At 36.9% G+C, this 20,143-nt stretch overlaps 1 protein-coding gene, 1 long non-coding RNA gene and 1 pseudogene across 2 annotated transcripts; all 3 read right to left on the bottom strand.

Moving 5' to 3' along the window:
• Positions 1 to 1,988: 1,988 nt before the first annotated feature.
• LOC107693710 (uncharacterized) lies at positions 1,989 to 2,415 on the bottom strand. Its single transcript, XR_001634784.1, has 3 exons — positions 2,343 to 2,415; positions 2,182 to 2,265; positions 1,989 to 2,057 (listed from the first exon to the last, which is right to left on the bottom strand). It is a non-coding gene; the product is annotated as an uncharacterized LOC107693710 (long non-coding RNA).
• Positions 2,416 to 3,406: 991 nt separating this feature from the next.
• Positions 3,407 to 11,228, bottom strand: LOC107693707 (autoimmune regulator-like; annotated as a pseudogene).
• A 2,529-nt stretch (positions 11,229 to 13,757) lies between these two features.
• Positions 13,758 to 17,883, bottom strand: LOC107693724 (ras-related protein Rab-6B-like). The gene is made up of 8 exons (XM_016493218.1): positions 17,691 to 17,883; positions 15,774 to 15,832; positions 15,625 to 15,678; positions 15,403 to 15,508; positions 15,184 to 15,295; positions 14,913 to 15,006; positions 14,635 to 14,701; positions 13,758 to 13,976 (listed from the first exon to the last, which is right to left on the bottom strand). Exons 1-8 carry the CDS (start codon positions 17,758 to 17,760, stop codon positions 13,912 to 13,914), a joined length of 627 nt encoding a protein of 208 aa, XP_016348704.1. The 5' UTR covers positions 17,761 to 17,883; the 3' UTR covers positions 13,758 to 13,911.
• Positions 17,884 to 20,143: the final 2,260 nt, after the last annotated feature.

Below are 20,143 nucleotides of genomic sequence, written 5' to 3'. Positions count from 1 at the left end.
CGTAATACATTCCCCGCTCCTTATTTGTTGGGCCTTAAAGGACAGGTATCCATAGCAACCCCGCAACATTCCAACAACGTCTGGCCCCTGGCCTGTCACAACACCTGCCCGAGAGCAAGCATTCACACACTTTAAAGACTGAGGTAGAAGAAAACGTTGATAAACCGAGAATTCTGATAAATTCCCACTGCACGGATCACTTCACTGTTTTTGTACGAAGCCTTATGAAAGCAAACGAGAAGCTTTTCTCTTTGTTGACATACATTATGCTTTGACATTAGCAACAGCATATTTCCAGGAGTCCCACATGGTTCTCATTAACATTCCAAGTGCTCTCTTACTCTCTTCTTCTCTTCTTCTCTTCCTCTCTCTTTTCCCACTCTCTTTTGTCTCCTGAGGAGGCCAAAAAGGAAAACTGACAGCGTTGGCTGTGGACCATGCATTCCATGGGATGTGTCAAAACCATTCTCAGAAGAGCACAGAAGGCCCACATAGGGGCACTTAGACACACACACACACACATATACTTACATATGATGGGTTTCCATGTTTTATGTGGACATTCTATAGAGGTAATGGTTTTTATATGGTACAAACGGTATTTTCTATTCCTTAACCCTACCGCTACACCTACCACTCACACAAAAGGTTCTGCATTTTTAGATTTTCAAAAAGATCATTCTGTATGATTTAAAAGCTCGTTTCCTCTTGGGTACCAAAAAATGTCCCCACAAGGTCAAAATTTACTGGTGTCCTTGTGGGGACATTTGGTCCCCATAACCTAGGTAATACCAGGTACACACAAAAACACACTTGCGCATATAGAAGAAAGTGATGAATACATGGGTCTTTAATAAAAGTGGGAGCACGTTTTCCATGTTTGCTAGGCAGAAATAGAAATCTATTCATCTATTCTTGAGCCATTGTTTCATATCTGGAGGTTATCACACGCATGTTGACATTCCAGAACAATACGTCCACATTGCATATTTCATCAAAATCCGGGTTTCATTATTATCTAGACCAAGTGTCTTCAACCAAGGCCGATGGACCCCTTGGTGGATAGTAGGGACCTCTATAGACCTTGGTGACTTATTTAATTTTTGTCACCAATGAAATCAAGACTGTGAGGGACTTGAGTACAGTGTGTGTTCAATGTATTGTACTTTGTGTAATGATATGCCAAATGTTCAGCTGACCAAACATCTTTCCAAAAAACTCCATGTACCAAGTTTGAAAGGTGTGAGTTTTAAAAATTATATGTGATCTAGAATCTTCACACCGTGCATTCCATTGTCTAGAATGTTACGGCACAGTATACTCACCAGCAAAGTTCTATTCTGTACTGTAATTGCCATTGACCAATGGTAGTTTGAAGGTGTTTACCAGCCAAAATGAACTTTTACTGAAAGTTTTGCTGTATTTAATATTATAACTCCCAAAACCAACTCCAAGCAAACTTTGTTTTAGCCTGATTTTGTTCAAAATCATATCACACCAGTTCATTCTTTCATTTTAAGTATATAGTGGCTTCAAGTCTTCCTAACAGCCTCATATTCATCTGTGTAAAATTCAGTACGGTGTTTTGTATACCCTGTTTAAGGTCTATAATAACATCCGTCTAATACCATTGATGTACACATACTTACATTTTTATTGTATTTAATAATTTATTATGGGAGGAACAATTAATCATTTAGATGAACATTAGCTTCTGGGTGAAGTTATCTTAATGTATTTTGTATTGTATATCTTGTATTTTCTCCAAATATTAGTTTGAAATAAAACAATAATTGGTGGAAACCCTGTAGTAGCAACAACCTTTTGTGATCTATAGACTATAAAAAAATTAAAATAACCTGTGAAATTTTTATTCACATTGTTGAATCTGTATGCTCTATTAGTCCAACTAACACTGAGGAGGAACCTTATACTGAGATTTGATGTTTGGGCTCAGCAGAGATGAACCAGTGGACTCAATGGAAATAGCCTTGAGACTCAGAAAGAGGATGTGAAATGTTGTGGAAAGCCCACTGCAAGATCCCATCTATTGAGCTCTGCATTCATTGAGACAAATATACTGTTAGGCATCTCACCTGTGGCTTCATGCATACACAGTTTCCATTGCTCCCATTTGCATTTATTAATTTATTTGTATACTATTGAAAAACGTGACCTCACCTCCACCATTATAGAGTCCATTTCATCTCTGTTGAGCAGTTGCTCTGATGGCGTTAAGCCCTGATCAGTCATGTGTTGACTCACCTGTGGGAATAAACCAGACTAATAACATCTGTGAGGTCAGCCGGTCCTAAAGTGTTGTTTTAGTGTATATGGATTACCTGAAGACATTTCGATGATATTTCACTTTCAGGGCCCCAACACCTGGAGCAATTTCTACATCTTGACTTTCCACTGAAAAGTCAAATAGGGGAAGAGAGAAGGAGTGACTGAGATTCAAAGCATGATAGAACTCACAGTTATTCTATTATAAATAACATCAGTACTTTGAAAAGTTGCAGAGGGCATGATAACTCTGCAGGCACTGTGGGCAGGTGATCAGTTCTCCTCGGGTAAGGTGGCAAATTCCACAAGCCATCCTCATCCCAACCATTTCACCATCTGAAGACTGACAGAGATTAAAAATATAAATAGCTGAGTATAACCACAATCCTGCCACTTGTCAGTCAGAGATATGCATGATTTAAACAATGACATGAGGGTGTGCAAATAAGATTTTACATCTTCTTTTTTTCGATTAATTATTTCTCCACACACAGTAAAGGCACGTTCATACCAAAAACTATAATGATAACGGTATTAGCATCCACACCAATGCACAATAACATTCTGTTTAGTGTGCTGCAGTTTTGTCATCTGCTGCTGTAAAGGCTTGAGCTCTTTAAAGTCGTGAAGATTCTGATTGACTGTCAATGTTTTTAATTATTCATCAATTGGAAAAAAAAAATGAAAGTAATTCCAGTGAGACTGTTTTTCTGTGTCATTATCATTATATTTGTGGTGTGGAGTTTATTATTCTCATAGAGGCATGTTCAGACAAAGAACAATAACTATAAAGATAACTATAACAACTATATCAGCATCCCCACCAATGTATGGTAACATTCAGTTAATTATAAGCACACTGCAGTAATGTCGTCTACTGCTTTAAATGCTTGAGCTGTTTAATGTCGGGTGGATTCTTATTGGCTGTCGATGTTTTTATCACAGGTGGAAAGAGTACGAAAATATTCTACTCAAGTAAAAGTACCATGGACAATGAATCATTAAGCTGAACATGAACTTCTGGGTGAAGTTAGCTTAATGTATTTTGTATTGTATATATTGTGTTTTTTCACAAATATTAGTTTGAAATAAAACAATAATTTGTGGAAACCCTGTAATAGCAACAACCTATCGAGATCTATAGAAAATAAAAATATCTAATACAAATAAAAAAATAACCTGTGAAATGGATAATCAAATACATTCATTTTCTTCACTTTATTGAATCTGTATGTTCTATTATTTACATCAGTCCAACTAACACTGAGGAGGAACCTTATACTGAGATTTGATGTTTGGGCTCAGCAGAGATGAACCAGTGGACTCAATGGAAATAGCCTTGAGACTCAGAAAGAGGATGTGAAATGTTGTGGAAAGCCCACTGCAAGATCCCATCTATTGAGCTCTGCATTCATTGAGACAAATATACTGTTAGGCATCTCACCTGTGGCTTCATGCATACACAGTTTCCATTGCTCCCATTTGCATTTATTAATTTATTTGTATACTATTGAAAAACGTGACCTCACCTCCACCATTATAGAGTCCATTTCATCTCTGTTGAGCAGTTGCTCTGATGGCGTTAAGCCCTGATCAGTCATGTGTTGACTCACCTGTGGGAATAAACCAGACTAATAACATCTGTGAGGTCAGCCGGTCCTAAAGTGTTGTTTTAGTGTATATGGATTACCTGAAGACATTTCGATGATATTTCACTTTCAGGGCCCCAACACCTGGAGCAATTTCTACATCTTGACTTTCCACTGAAAAGTCAAATAGGGGAAGAGAGAAGGAGTGACTGAGATTCAAAGCATGATAGAACTCACAGTTATTCTATTATAAATAACATCAGTACTTTGAAAAGTTGCAGAGGGCATGATAACTCTGCAGGCACTGTGGGCAGGTGATCAGTTCTCCTCGGGTAAGGTGGCAAATTCCACAAGCCATCCTCATCCCAACCATTTCACCATCTGAAGACTGACAGAGATTAAAAATATAAATAGCTGAGTATAACCACAATCCTGCCACTTGTCAGTCAGAGATATGCATGATTTAAACAATGACATGAGGGTGTGCAAATAAGATTTTACATCTTCTTTTTTTCGATTAATTATTTCTCCACACACAGTAAAGGCACGTTCATACCAAAAACTATAATGATAACGGTATTAGCATCCACACCAATGCACAATAACATTCTGTTTAGTGTGCTGCAGTTTTGTCATCTGCTGCTGTAAAGGCTTGAGCTCTTTAAAGTCGTGAAGATTCTGATTGACTGTCAATGTTTTTAATTATTCATCAATTGGAAAAAAAAAATGAAAGTAATTCCAGTGAGACTGTTTTTCTGTGTCATTATCATTATATTTGTGGTGTGGAGTTTATTATTCTCATATCAGACAAAGCAGACAAAGAACAATAACTATAAAGATAACTATAACAACTATATCAGCATCCCCACCAATCATTCAGTTAATTCAGTTAATTATAAGCACACTGCAGTAATGTCGTCTACTGCTTTAAATGCTTGAGCTGTTTAATGTCGGGTGGATTCTTATTGGCTGTCGATGTTTTTATCACAGGTGGAAAGAGTACGAAAATATTCTACTCAAGTAAAAGTACCATTACATTAATTAAATTTTACTTAAGTACAAGTAAAAGTACCAGTATAAAAATCTACTCAAGTAAAAGTAAAAAGTAGCTCATTTAAAATGTACTCAGAGTAAAAATTACTTAGTTACATTTTAACAGTGGGAGGGAGGCAAAAATGGGATAGGCCTATAATTCTCAAACTAGTTGTTTTCAATTAAAGGAATCAGTTATTTAGAATAATAAGACATTTGGGCTGTTACCAGGCAAATTAAATCAGTATCAACAAAATTCATCTTTGCAATGCAGAGGAAACACAGAAGCTTCATCGGAAGTGGCATTTAGATTACACACTGTTTAATGCAGGACATTAATTCATTTAACCTGCAGTTACAAATGCAGAAATAATGTTTTGATATATAAGACATAAAATGTTGAATACTCATTTGAAATTATATATATTAAAAAAAAATCAAGATACTTTACATGTGAAATTAAAACCGCCAGTAGGTGTCAGCAAATCACTGTTAATATGTGAGTCATTGCGATTGAACCATTTAATTGAATCATTTAAACTGTTGATTCATTCAGGAACAAAACACCGTCATGTTGCTCAGAGACGCAAAACTGTGCTGTGTTTGGAATTATTTTTGTTGTGGAAATAGAGCAAAAACAGGCGATGTGATGTCTAAAACGCAAGTCTCTTAATTAACTTCTTGTTTATTGAACTGTTGTAAAGAAATCTATATGTCATCATGCTGATTTTTGGAGAAAAAACGGCACTCTTCGTTTAATATTGATTTACTATATGAAATGATATATATATACATTTTCTGCCCCTATATCTTCCATTTTGTGATCATCAGTGTTGGGGAAAGTTACTTTTAAAAGTAATGCATTACAATATTGCGTTACTCCATAAAAAAGTAACTAATTACGTTACTTAGTTACTTTTTTTGGAAAGTAATGCGTTACTTTACTAGTTACTTGAAGAAAGTAATCTGATTACGTAACTCGCGTTACTTGTAATGCGTTACCCCCAACACTGGTGATCATTCTAAATGCATTTTAACAGACTGAATCGCGCAGTGAAAGAATGCACTCTAAATGCGCGCGCACTAGTCTAATCTAACGTTACTAGACTTCACGGCACTCTGTAGGAGTGTTTTGTTTGGTTTTTGGCAAAATACTGATAGTCAAATCGCACATCGTTAAAACAACAATTACGATATTATCGCAGACGATATATATTGCACACCCTGCACCACTGTCTTTTTGGCTAATTTGTGCAAAACCTTTTGCTAAACTGTCAACGCTTCATTTTAACCACCGATGCAACGATGCAAGTATTTACCTTACCTATGCATACTTGCAAAGGGTTGATGTCAAGATTTTAAGCTGCTAGTTTCCTAGGCAAACAGTTTACACTGCATAATAGAGCTTAAATATGGCCAGGGGTTCACTTCATTTCCTTCGAGTTCAACTTCAGCAGAATACGACGGGGTTTCGTTTTCTGTTGGGTCTGCGCCATAACGCCTAGTCTTGTCGGTCTGCATCTTTCTTGTGATTTTAGCGCCAGTTTGCTCTCCTGCCCGTTATTTACTGCAGTCGTTTCCAGGGAGCGATTTTTTTTTTTACTCAGTAATTAATGTGTTTTAAAATGTAGCGAAGTACAATACTTAAAACAAAATATACTTAAGTAAAAGTAAAATTACAGATTTTAAAAATTACTTTAAAAAGTAGAAGTACACAAAAAAACTACTCAATTACAGTGGTGACCGTGATTTCACCAAGTACAACATGTTCCTGGATCAACATCCTTGTTGATCCTGGAACAACATTCCAATTAACCAATCAGAATTGAGGGATAACTTTTCAGGAAATATCTGTTTTAGGCTTAAGATCAGGGTTAGGTGCTTCTACACCCTTGTTAATGAGATATCATTTCACACTGATTTTAGTAATGAATTATGGGTAGGGTTAGGTTTAGGGGTAGGGATTGGGTTTAGTCTATATTTTTGGACAGTAATGTTGATCCAGGATCAACAAAAGATGTTGATCCAGGAACATGTCTTACTTGGCAAAAATCACGGCGACCCAATTACAGTAACGCGAGTAAATGTAGTTTGTTACTTTCCACCTCTGGTTTTTATTGTTCATCAGCTGTATAAAAATCCTTCTGAAAGTGATTCCAATGATTATTAAAATGTTATAGTTACATTTATTGTTATAGCTTTCATCCTTGGTGTGAACATGCCACTGTGTCTCTCACTGAGTCACATGGAAGTGTTACCTGGAGGCCCATGGGCTGAACACTTTTGCCTCCTGAGACTGTGGAGAGTGAAGTGGAGGACAAAGACGAGAAGAAAGAGAAGTCCACAGCAGAGCTGGAGCTTGTCTCTGTCACTGGAGGGTGAACTGCAGGCTAAAAAAAATCAGAGCAGAGACGTTACTACTGCTATGACTACTAATAATCTCCTATAGTCATGGCAGTTCATATTGTACGCATATGTGTGATCGACTGTAAAGCAACTTCAATTAGTAGCGAAATGTTGTTTTCAGTAGATTTAATGTTACTCTTGTCATGTTTTACCTGCAAAGGGGTGTATGTTCTGTCTTTCGCTCTGTTGCTTTGGCATAGCTGACAACGCCAGGTACCACTGAAAACAAACACATTCATACAGAGCAGTGATTCTCAGCCGTTTTGACTCGAAGGCTCCCCATTGTCCAAAGCAATTTTCAAACCCCACCACCATATATGTTAAGATATTTCCACCTGTATTTTATAATTATAACAAACGACTTGTTTTTTAAACAACCAAACATAACCAACAAGAAATAATAGTTATTTAGTGGATTCTTTTTATTTTTTATGTATGATTTTATGCATTTTTGTTTAGCGAATTTATTAAGTGAATTACTGTATTTTATTAAAAATATATATTGTATCAATAAAAATATATTAATTTGGATAATTTGACATCATCCATAAAATTACAAACAAATTAATAATATTAATCTGTAATTTTAAAGATTTATTAATAATATTACACTTTTAATTAATAATATAACTCAGATTAATTGTAAGTCATCCTACTGCTCCAGTGAAAGTTTGCTAGGCCTCCTAGTGGGTATTGGCCCTCTGGTTGAGACCCACTGGTGTCTAAAAACCACACTAAACTGGGATTTCAAATCTCATTTAAACCTGGAGATGAACATAAATCAGACAAGTAAATTTGTGACATTGAAAATTAACTGAAAATGTTGACAAAATTATTTTATATTTCATTTGAATTATTGGTGCTCTATGTAGATTATCAAAACTGACTTAAGCTTGACACAGCTAGAGATGATGAGCGCAGTCATAGGTCAGCGCTAGGTTTGGTAGGGTCAGTGGCCTGTGCGTCACAAGGCTAACTGTACCTGGGTATGGAGGTAAGGGGCGGCACTAGGCAGGTGAGATGGAAGGCGCGAGGACATCCATCACAGCAGATGAGCTCCCCACCGTCTTTACATACGGTACATTCATCATCATTATGCTCACCCTGAACATACAGTATGCATCATAAATGTGATTTACCTATTGTACCAGGTTAAAATTATGACCGCTTATGCCTATAGAATTTTTTTCAAGTAGGTTTTTCAACATCTGTAACTTTCCATGAGTCAAACCAATTTTGATCACCTACATCCATGACTCTGGTGCTTGGCTCTCCCTGCTGGTGAATATAGTTTTGTGCAGTCTGTGCCTTGTGCACTCCAGCTGTCTCATCCAGTTTGCCAGAAGAGTAGAATTCTCCTCCAACCTTGATGCATTTTTTGGCACCTCCTGCGGGAGAGAGCAGCTGAGACTTCTGTGCTGCCAAAGTGTTTACACTATCAAAACTCACACTAAGAGCTAAAGCATTACCAAAGTAAAGGCTTTCATCACAGTGTGTCAATACTGTATTAGTGTGCTGAGCTCACCAGACTCAATGACCTGCTGGATCAGAATCCCCTCCACTGTCCCGCAGCCAGTGGGATGCTCACTGGCAGACACAGTCACGGCCCTCTGGACTGAGGTAGATACAGCCTGGACCCCTGCATTTTGGGAGTCATATTTATTCATCTGCAATCTCATTCATTTACTATAATGCATAGTCTTCTAATGACACAATTTGCACAAATAAGTGATTACCGTTTCCCACTGAGACCTGAGAAAGTGCTGCACCATCTTTCTTTCTCATCTGCTTGCCTTTGCTTCCTGAAACAGTGAAGACACTGAGTTATCAGGACTATCATGTTTGCAACTAGAACGGCCATACAAACTGACAAGTGTTCCTTCAGATTATAAATCGTATTCGCCTTTTTGAGTGTAAAATATCATGTGATTCTTGGAGAACCGATGAGGGCTTGCTTGCCTGCAAGCGTCCGTAAACATTTTTTTCCTTACAAAAGATTAATTTGTCGAGACTACACTGCTAAGTAGTTTTAGTATTTTATGAGATGTTTATTTCATATGCATTTAAATGTCACTCTTAGCCTAGGTAAACATTTTCCCCTTTGTTCGGCAGATCCTACAGCAGCGTGATGAAAACATAGGGGACTCTTTTTACTGAAGAACTAGCCTAACGTTACTCTCATTCACAAAACAGAGATGAAGGTGCAATTTACCCTTGCGGTGTACAAAGCTAATTATTAACATTTATTGTATATAAGCGACATAATATGTAGTACATGAAGGATAAAATAATGAATAGTGTACTTGTTAAATGATTCGAACATCACAAATCACACTTTTGGAATCTTTTCTGTAAAAAAAATGTATGCAAATTTATAGTACTATTGTGTTATACTGGCATTAAATTAGGCTATAGAAAACTGTAAACGGCTGGCCACCGTAATCAATCTCGATATTTTCCTCTTTTGGGAAGCTATATAGAAACACTATCGTCGATTTTATATTTTGTTATTGGATCAAATGGGAATGCAAAAATGATATTTGTTGTAGTTTTCATTCATCACAGCTATTACGACTTCCGCTTCTGAAATCACCGGAAATGTAAAAATGGTAACGTTACATTGGGCCTGTTAGTAGTAATAATACCTCTAAAACGTAGGCCGTTTTTAATACATTTAGTTTTTGTTTGGCTTATTATTCAAACTAAATGAAAATAACCTGACTTGACTGTCACATCACAAGGCCATAGAAAGAAGTGGAAGGAAAGCAAAAAAAAAAAAAAAGACCCCTCTTTTCTCCAGCCCAGCTAACATTCTCAGAACAATGAAGAACGTTCAGGCAAGGTTCTCTCAAAGTTATGAACAAACATTCTTCCAGTAATGTTAATAGAATGTTCATTTGAAGTTATCTGGTCTTTAGTAAATACATTATACATCATTTATGCTATGGGATGTTTTTCTGAAACATTTTAGTTGGAGCAACTTGAGGGTGAGTAAATTATAACATAATTAGCATTTGTGGGTAAACTAACGTTAGCCCTTTAATGTTATCTTTAACATTTACATAACCAAGAAAAAACGTTTTTAAAAGTTTTTTTTTTTTTTAATGTACAGAGAACATTCAGATATAATGTTTTCGTATTATGTAATGGGAATGTTAGCAATATGTTCTTATTCTTAGAACATGTTTTTGTTAATCGGGAATTTGCTATACGAACAGAATTATGAATATCTGTGTGTGTGCCAGTGTCCATACCTGAGCTGGAGGTTAAGGCTTTCTTGGTGTGGTGATGTGGCCGGTGGGTCATTTGTTTTTCGGCCAACCCTCTCTTCTTGCCTGACTGGCTGTGGACCTGCAGCTCAAACCTAGGGTTCCCTGCATGTCTGGCCACCTGCTTTAACCCTGCTAAATCAGATTATCATCACTTAAACTGTAATTATTATCCTCCAACCTACTTATGTTTGCCAGACCTGTGCACTGTACCTTTGGGAAGGTTCATAACAAGGGTTTCCAGTTTTGGGTAACACTGCTTATTGTACTCTTTACAGAGATTGCTCCAGAATCCCTGGAGGACTGTGGCATCCTGGTCCAGTATCAAAGTGAGCAGTGAGTAGACAGCTTTGTGGATCCCGTCCTTTTTCTTTCGCTCTAAAGTCTCCTTAAGTGTTAATCGGTAATAGTATTAGTTTCTTGTTTGAGCATTTAATGAACTATGATTACGCATATTTGTAATTATGCTGAGGAATGTAATTTTTATGAAAATGTTCACCCTTAGGATCTGTTCAGAGATGATGTCGTGATCCGCCAGCCCATACAGCAGTGGGAAAGGGTCATGGATTGCCATAGCGATCTCAGTCCTACATGCTCGTAGCTGTGAGCGCAGGTCAGACTCTCCGTAACCTTCCACCCTAGACATGCTTCCACAAGAGTCCTGCATATAGACCACAAACTACATTTACACTGAAATTCTTGCTCTGGTGTTCTGAGAGCACTAAATATATCTTCAGATATTAATTAAAAAAGATTCAATTGTTTTATCATGTGCATACATTGTAATTAATCAAAGTAGAGGTCTTCAACCTTTTTTAGAGAAGGGATCCCTTGTTATATATTATATAAAATGGAATGTTGCACTTTAAACTGGACTTATAATACAGTGACAGGCATATAGTATCATTTTCATGTATTTACATATTTAGCTTACATTACTATTCATTAAAATAATGTAAACAAAGTAAAAAAAAAAGTCATTTTAATTTTTTATTTAAAACATTTTAATGCAGCAACAGCAACAAATATTTAGCTGAGCTTTAGTTTTGATTGAAAGTAGCTTCCATTAATAATTGTTGAATTTTGGTTTATCCTTTTTATTTTCCTCAAAAATCAGTTAGAGATCAAACGGTAATTGTCAGTACTGCCGCAGATCCCCAATGGTCAAAGACTCTTAACCTTAATAATTAAACACTATCAGTCATCATTCAGCCTTTAGAAATAATGGTACATATTGATTAGTTTCCTGACATTAAACATGCTAAAAAATTATCATAGTACTTACAACAGATGCAGGTGACGAGGACTAGAGATACCTGTAATCTCCTAGCTGGTTTCCTTTTATTTGGTGTGATGGCTGTCAGTGATTGGCATGGCTTTTTTGTGACTGGTGGACAAATGACTCTTGTGCTCTTGGAGCCTCTAGGGGCCATTGATTCATAAGACTGCTGTGATAAGTGGTGACATTGAATTTCTATTTATAGTTAAAACACTAACTTGCACCTTGTAGGCTGGTTAAATATACCTGCCCCTTATTTGTTCGCATTTATGCTCATTTGTGCGGTATGGCTTGGAAAGTCCACAGTTGGGCAAGAAACGATTTCTCAATCATGTGAGCCTCTACTTTCAATCACCTGTCTCTCCTGAGGACTATAGTTTCCACACCAAGGGGAATCCCAGTCTCTGTGCATCACAATAAATGCACTGGATCTGGATTAGCCATTAATGTTGCGTGGGAATTATTAATGTCTTTGAGATTTTCCAGCAAGGTTATACTCAAACTATAATGGACCTTTTTCACATTTCCAGGGTTCTGAGAAACGGAAGTCATCATAGTTTGGGTAAACGTCTGTAGTGATGAATGGAAACTACAACAAATTTATTTTGTGTTCTCATTTGCACCAATAGCATAAGAAAAAAAATCCACCTTGAAGTTTCTATGACTTTCCAAAAGTGGAAAAAATATCAAGAGATTGATTGAGTTGGTCAAAAGAGAGAAAGATGTCCAATTTGCCGTCACTTCCTTAGCCTTATTATTAGAAACACTCACATAGCAGGGATAACTCGTTTTATGTAATTAAAGACCAAGGTAAGAAAACACCAAGTATAATGTTGAAGATTTACATTAAAATTTTTAAAAATGAAAATGCTAGATTTACAAAGTTAACAACTGTGGAAATTCGCCATCACAGTCTGTGAAAAGTGTCCATTGCTTTCAACTTTAAATGAAACATAACATTTGTCTTAAATTGTCATAAAAAATAGTGATTTTTGAAAATAGAAATTCATTAGATCTTAGAACTTTCTGCTTGGTTAAAAACATTGAAATTCTTAGTTTCTTAAACTGCTGTATAAAATAATATCACACTCAGCATTGTAGCAGTAGACAGTTTGGTATTAAGACATGGATTTTATTGATTTTGTTTTTTCAGACAGATGTCATGCTCATAAATGTACTTACAGAATGAATAAAGAGCCAACTACACTGCTCTACACAACCCTCTGACAGATTCAATCTCCTCACACTATCAGCAGCAACTTCCTGTTTTACATACAACCGTCCGCTTGCACAGGACTGTTCTGCAATTTTTCTCGACCGCTGTGAATTGGCTAGATGGTGTGAATACAACAATTCCATCATAAATCCGTCAGTTGTCTGGCCGACCAGTCAGTGACCACCGTTCTGTAACATATGTGTTCTCAGGTAGCCATACAATGAAAGCTTTGCATTGTGATGCCACAATAACAGAAGGCACAACTAGTAGGCTGGTACTGGATTAGCATGTAGGATGTACTGTATACACAGACCCACACTTTGAACAGGACCTCTCTCTTTTTTCTTTTTTTCATTTATTCTGAGTTCTTCGTTTCGTTACTATTGATGTGTATGGACCAAAGGACATGACCGATTCTAAAAGTTGTCTTACATGCATGCTATGGACGAAAGACAGTTACTCTGTCGCCCGTCTTGAATCTTAAACTCATTTTTTTGTGAAGGCATCATTTTGTGCTTTTTGTAATGTACAAAAATACAAAACATAACAACCGATAATCCACTCTGAATGTTGTTTGTCCGAAGATGTTACACATGCCACTTCCTGTCTTATATGAATCTGTTAGCTAGTCACTTTGAATTACCTATGATATTATTTTGGCAATTAAACAGACAGTGTAGTTTTTTTTTTTTGTTCTTGCAACTGAGGAATATAATTTTAGACCCATTCAGATGTAAAAAGCCTATATCCGATCATAAAGTTCAACTGGACGTGGACCCATAGGAAGCAACAGAACAAGCATGTGGTGTTAATGAAGGTCCGAACCGCTTTCTACTAACAGGAGCACCCACTTTCAGTGGCCGGAGGATCTGGCTGTTTGTCCAGCTTAATGTCAATCACTGGAAAAGGGTTGTGTGTCAAGGAAATCAAGAAAATAGTGTTGCCTTATTAAAATATTCAGCTCAGCTTCCCAGTATTATTGGTATTTAATACTGAAACCCTCCACCTTCCCCAGCTCCACCTGTATAGATCTGCAATGGGTTATTTTATATGCTATTTGTGCAGCAGCAGTATGTCTTAAATACTCACGGCACCGTATCGCCATATGCATTGGCAGTAGCATGTTCCTGTACTTGCTTGCAGCAGCAGCAATAATCTACAACTACAGCAATAACCAACAGCAGCAGCAGCGTAGCAGATATATTGTACCAATAATGTACCAAATACATTAACATTGTCATATCCATCACCATGCTAAAATCTTCCGAGAGTTGTCATGATTGAAATATTGTTTTCGGCTTTCTAAACACTCTCCATCTGTCATTGGTCATACCAACAGATAGTCCCGCCCCAAACTCACAGTATTGATTGAGATGATGTTCCAGAGTCTAGGTGGACGGGATGCTTAAAAGTTTTGATAGCACCACAGTCACTGTGTTTATCAACCTACATATGGCTTAATTATTTAGTTTTCTAATTTTGTCTCTGCATATTAACCTGGGACACCTTTTCAAAAATGACACTTATCTGCTTTAAATGTCATGCATTAAAGGATACTTCCTTCTTTGTTGTTATCATCCAGGCTCTCCATTCCAGGCAAAGCAGCAGCCACTCGCCGAAACAACTATTAAACCAAACAGAAAGAGAATGAAATCAGATTTTTTTTCCCAGAGTGGACTGGTACCGTTAAAGCCCTATGGGCAACAACTCTGGCTAAATCAAATCTTTTTAGAGCTTTCCATGTGTCATGTTACAGGGCATGATCTCAATTAAATTACTCTATTGGATCAAGTCCATTTGCCATTAAGCAGACAATGTAGCACTCTTAGACTCACCTGTTTAACGTTGCTGCCAGTCTTTGCACTAGTCTCGATAAACATCACATTCAGTTCTTTGGCCCGCTGCTCACCCTCCTCTATAGTGATTTGCCTATCAGAGCAAATCCCAACATAATGCGTTACATTTTTTATTAAATTTAAATGATAATTTTCAGTAAATTAACTGAAAAAAAGAAAAATATAAAGATGAAAATCTGATACTATAGTGACACAAATTAAGAATTCTAGCACAAAATATTATATAAAATTTTAATATAAAAGACTCCACCTCTTTTCTTCCAGGTCTGTTTTATTGCCCACCAGCATGATAATGACATCACTTCCCCTCTCTGTTCTGACATCATCAATCCATTTGGAGGTTAGCTGGAATGAACTGACATCTGGAAGAAGAAAAGGAAAAGTTAAATGCCTATTTCATCAATGGCAACACAAAAGCAGTTGCTTCTACATCACTTCATCAGTCAAAGTGTGTGTTTGAGGTGCTCACTTGTGATATCATACACCACCACAGCCACTGTGGAGTCTCTAATGTAGCTCGGGATAAGACTCCTAAAACGCTCCTGCCCTGCGGTGTCCCATAGCTGTAACCTCACCTGCAAAACAACACACAAGGCATATTTGTAGAAATAAAGATAGATTTTGATAGTTGCATTAATGTGATATATATTAAATATAATCATTCATTCTAATTCGTTTCAGAGCTTCTTACAGTTCGGTCCTCCAGATACATGGTTTTTGATAAAAAGTCAATTCCAATGGTTGCCTGTGATGATAATAAGATTTAAAGTAAGATACAAAATAACATAGACTTATCTGGAAAACTCTTTGGTGTCTGTTCTAAAAGAACCAATAGCATACCTGATAAGTGTTGTCAAAACTGTCATACATGAACCTTGTTATCAGCGATGTTTTCCCAACTGTAAAACAAACCAACAAAACCAGGAAAAGATTCAGATTTTGATGAATCACATGCATTGAAGTGAGTAATAACTTGTTTGTCCTGACCAACCCCATACACTGTGTTTTTAGTAATTGAATTACTCTACCATACTGAAACACATGCTGTCTTGACCTCCGTCCTTCAAATGACAGAATGTCATTTTAACTTCACTGTCATTTAGAGTTATGGCGACAGGGAAAAATTACTTAAAAATGCGGCAGTGCATGGAGCCACTGTGACAGCAGAATCCCGAGTACACATTTCATACACTAGAGGACTGCTCTTTTCAGGCCAATCTGGTCAAGCCTGTTTGTCAGGCTGAGCCGAGATACTAAAATCACCAAACGGCACAATGCCAATAGTTATACTGGAGCTCATAGAATGAAATGGCATAATGGTCCCATTCTTCTGTGACTTCACTGGTTATTCTGCTGATGTCTTGAGACAAGATCAACCAAATCTGACCAGCAGAGAGCTTCAGGACCATGGACAGCAGAATACAAGTGGTCTTCTGATGATAGTCGGGACAGTCCACGCAAACCATGTCATCAGTTACTCTCATGTTGCTCCAAACCTGCATGACTTCCTTTCTTCTTCCGTCTCATTATATGGGAAAAAAAGATAAGTGGTGACTGAGAGGATGTTGGTCTTTCTAACATCTCCTTTTGTGTTCCATAGAAGAAAGATGGTTTGGAACAACATGAAGGTGAGTAAACGATGACAGAATTTTCCGAAGCTGACATAAAATGGAAAAATAAAGGGAAAATAAATGTTTTTATATGCAGGTGTGGAAATATCCATCATCATATTCAGGCTGCATGGGATTTATAATTTAGACAAGATGCAGACAGCTGTCAAAGCTCATTTAGACTTAATTTGCAATTATCACTTATCACAATCTAATGCTGCTTTATACAGTACAGAGGGCCCTCTGTCTGTCTGACTGCCTGTTCATTTTTTTTCCCATACGAACAGTGAATGATGAATACATAACCACTGTAGGAGCTATAAGCATTACAGGAAAATGTAAGACAAAAATATCTCAAGAACACGTGAACTTTACGGTGACGCCATGTTCAGTGTTATTATTTTCAATATTTGGATGTCCAATCATCAAATGACAGACATGATCTCAAATGCCCGTCTGATTACGTCTTCACAAACACCGACAGTGCCAGTGTCACTGATAAAAAAAAAAAATGAATAAACCACGATATCTAGTCTTAGTATACAGGCTGATCTTATGACTGCTCATAAAATGATGCATGAGGTTTTTATTTTTGCTCTGCTGAAGAATCCCACAGACACTGACTGCCAACCTGGGTGTGTCTCCAGTAGACACACGGGAAATGCAAAGCCTCTGCGCTTTTCTGTTTCATGGCATTAAATCAGTGGATGTTTACAGGAAGACGTATACAAACACGGCGATATACATGTCTTTCGATTAAATTATTTCATATATATAATTTGTTTTGAGCGATTTAGACTGCACTAGATTAACAGCGATCAATATCAGCCCTTCTGCTTCCAATGGAAAATGCAGGTGACAATCATAAGAGTTGTTGAAATAACGATTATATCACGTTATATTCACAGATGGGTGTTTAGTAGTCTAATGACGCTGCATAGCTATACATTTTCATGACTAATCAAAAATTAAACATATGCAACCGACTTGTTTGACAGGGAATCGATAGAGTGATAACATCGTTTGAAATAACACCACAAACAAGCGGATACACAAAAGACTCAACAACATACTAATGTACTTCATGCATGTGTCGAAAGGTTAATGGGTTCGTCTAAACCCAGTCGTGGCAAACCCAAAGACTCACCGCTTTGCTCCCCTAAAAAAACAAGTTTGAATTTCCGTAAAGGGTTCCCAAAGTCACTTCCCATGGACATGATTGCTTGAATGACACCGTTGGTATGGATTAATATGTACAGGTGGCACCAGTCTTGCGAGAATGCAGCTGGATAATCTTCGGTCCCGAATCGATGGATATTGCAGTGCTGCTCCGCGATGTCAATTCTCCAGCCCTGTGCGCATGCGCAGCGGTGGCGATACGCCCGTCTGATATCACTGTTTACGGAAACGTCCCTCGTAAACTCTCTTCGCACACTAAACCGCAGGCCAAGCATCCATGCAGCAATGTTTGCATCTGCATCTCAAAGTGCAACACATATTTATATACTTTTAACGTTTATTTTGTGTCTTTTGCAGACACCCAAGGCTGCATTTAGACCTTTCTTGTGTACAAGTGAATACATCCTGTGAATAATAATTGAATGGAAAGTGTTAAACAAAATGTTGCAAAACCTTTGTCTGTGTGCACATTATAATATACATTTGATATTATAAAACGTTTACATTTACATTTTTGTTGTTTTTAAGGTGACATAAAATATAATTTATTCATTGTAATTTTATAGTATTATTATACAGTAACTAATATAGGTTCCTTATATACAGAAACTTGCAGAGTAACTAATATAGTACAAGCAATTAAATAAGGAGAATATTTTTGAGTTATGTGTGGGTTTTGCCTTTTTTGGATGAAAATGGTATAGCACAGACTGGAAAATTAAGGAAGAGATTAGATTCACAGTTAAAACCAGCATCTCTTTAAGTACACAATTGGCATTATGTGTCAGTAAAATATGCAAATAATATCACCAAGCATGCCCTTTTGACCTATTGGACATAAATCTATAAATATTTCTCCTCCAGCACATTGTGTCCTAGTCTGATGAGATGTTAAATAAGGAGCATTGTTTCAGAGAGAGTACAGAGGTATTTGATGTTGATTTTAATTTTTTCGGCAAAACAATAAATGACCAAATGAAAACAGAAGAGAAATCTTGTGCAACTGAGAATGACATAAAAATGTATCCAAATCAAATTGTAGACTATGTGTCTAATATTAGTGGTGAGAGATCATTACTGTGTCCTGGAAACTTTCAATGCATATCCTGACAAGTCTGTTTGTCTCCATGCAGACTCCTTCATAATCTACAGCCTGGGGCTAAAAAAAAAAAATAGACAAGAAAACTAGGCTATGTTTACTGGAGATAACGTTGACAATAAAATCACAAAAATATCCCTCAAAATGTATAAAATAACTTTTGTTTAGTAGTTTTATATTACTAAGCAATACTCTATGGGAACACATTACACAAGTGGAGTCTGTATATATTGACAGAAAGCATAAAAGTCCAGGTATACAATCAGATTACTGTACTTTAAGCATAAATAGTATGTAGCTTATATGAAATAGTATTATAAAAAAGTATTGTATAAAACATGAACATTTTGAAATGTTTGAAATACTGTTGCTGGTAGTCCTTAAATGAAAGCAGCTAATCACAGCATATTATAAGAAAATAGAATATGTTCAAATTTGTGTGTATTTACATCAATTTTGTACTGTTAGTAAGGTAACAGATCTTGAAAATCCACGAAGTAAATGGTTTCTTCAATTCAGCATTTACTTGTCAAGAAGGAGAAAGGTGTTTACAAGCTAGTAGATTAGCATTAGCATGCCACAGCAGGACTCATTTCCTTAGCTCAAGTTAAGGTTTCCTTGTTTGTGTAATGTGTATGTGTGTTTATCACAGTAAAGAAACCAAGCTCCCTGAAGGTGTTATAATATACACATTTTCATTCCTGCTTAATGTATTGAGTGATTTGTTGCTTTTATATAATGTAGATGTGTTATGTTCAGTGTTTTTCTGGTTTGGACTATACCAGGGGTGGCGAACGTCGGTCCTGGAGAGCCGCAGCCCTGCAGAGTTTTGGTTTAACCCTAATCAAACACACCTGAACAAGCTAATCAAGGTCTGAAGGGTTACTAGGAAGCTACGGGCAGGTGAGTTTTTATTTGGATTGGAGCTGAACTCTGCAATACTGCGGCTCTCCAGGACCGGAGTTCGCCACCCCTGGACTATACTATAGCACTACTGCTATATAACAAGTATGTTACACTCCATCCTATGCATGTTTCATCAGCCCCACAGGGTGGTTTGAACATCCCTGCGGGTCTCACACACATTTCACCCACCGCCATACATGTATATTTATGTACTGAACTCAATGTCGGTTTGTTTCTTGTGCAAAAAAAAAAAAGTGTAACAGGAAGTTATAAGGGACTCAGGAATTATTAATCTCACGAAACAGCAATTTTCATACAAAACAATGGTTTATTTATAAAAGAGAAAAGGCAAACTTAAACATTTGTGGAATGCATGGCTTTAAGACTCTTTTGGCCATGATCATTGTGTAATCATG

Source organism: Sinocyclocheilus anshuiensis, unplaced genomic scaffold (assembly GCF_001515605.1).
Source record: "Sinocyclocheilus anshuiensis isolate Anshui unplaced genomic scaffold, SAMN03320099.WGS_v1.1 scaffold1472, whole genome shotgun sequence".
Classification (NCBI taxonomy): domain Eukaryota; kingdom Metazoa; phylum Chordata; class Actinopteri; order Cypriniformes; family Cyprinidae; genus Sinocyclocheilus; species Sinocyclocheilus anshuiensis.
The sequence above is the reverse complement of the archived record's forward strand: the minus strand, read 5'-3'. Positions and strand labels throughout refer to the sequence as shown.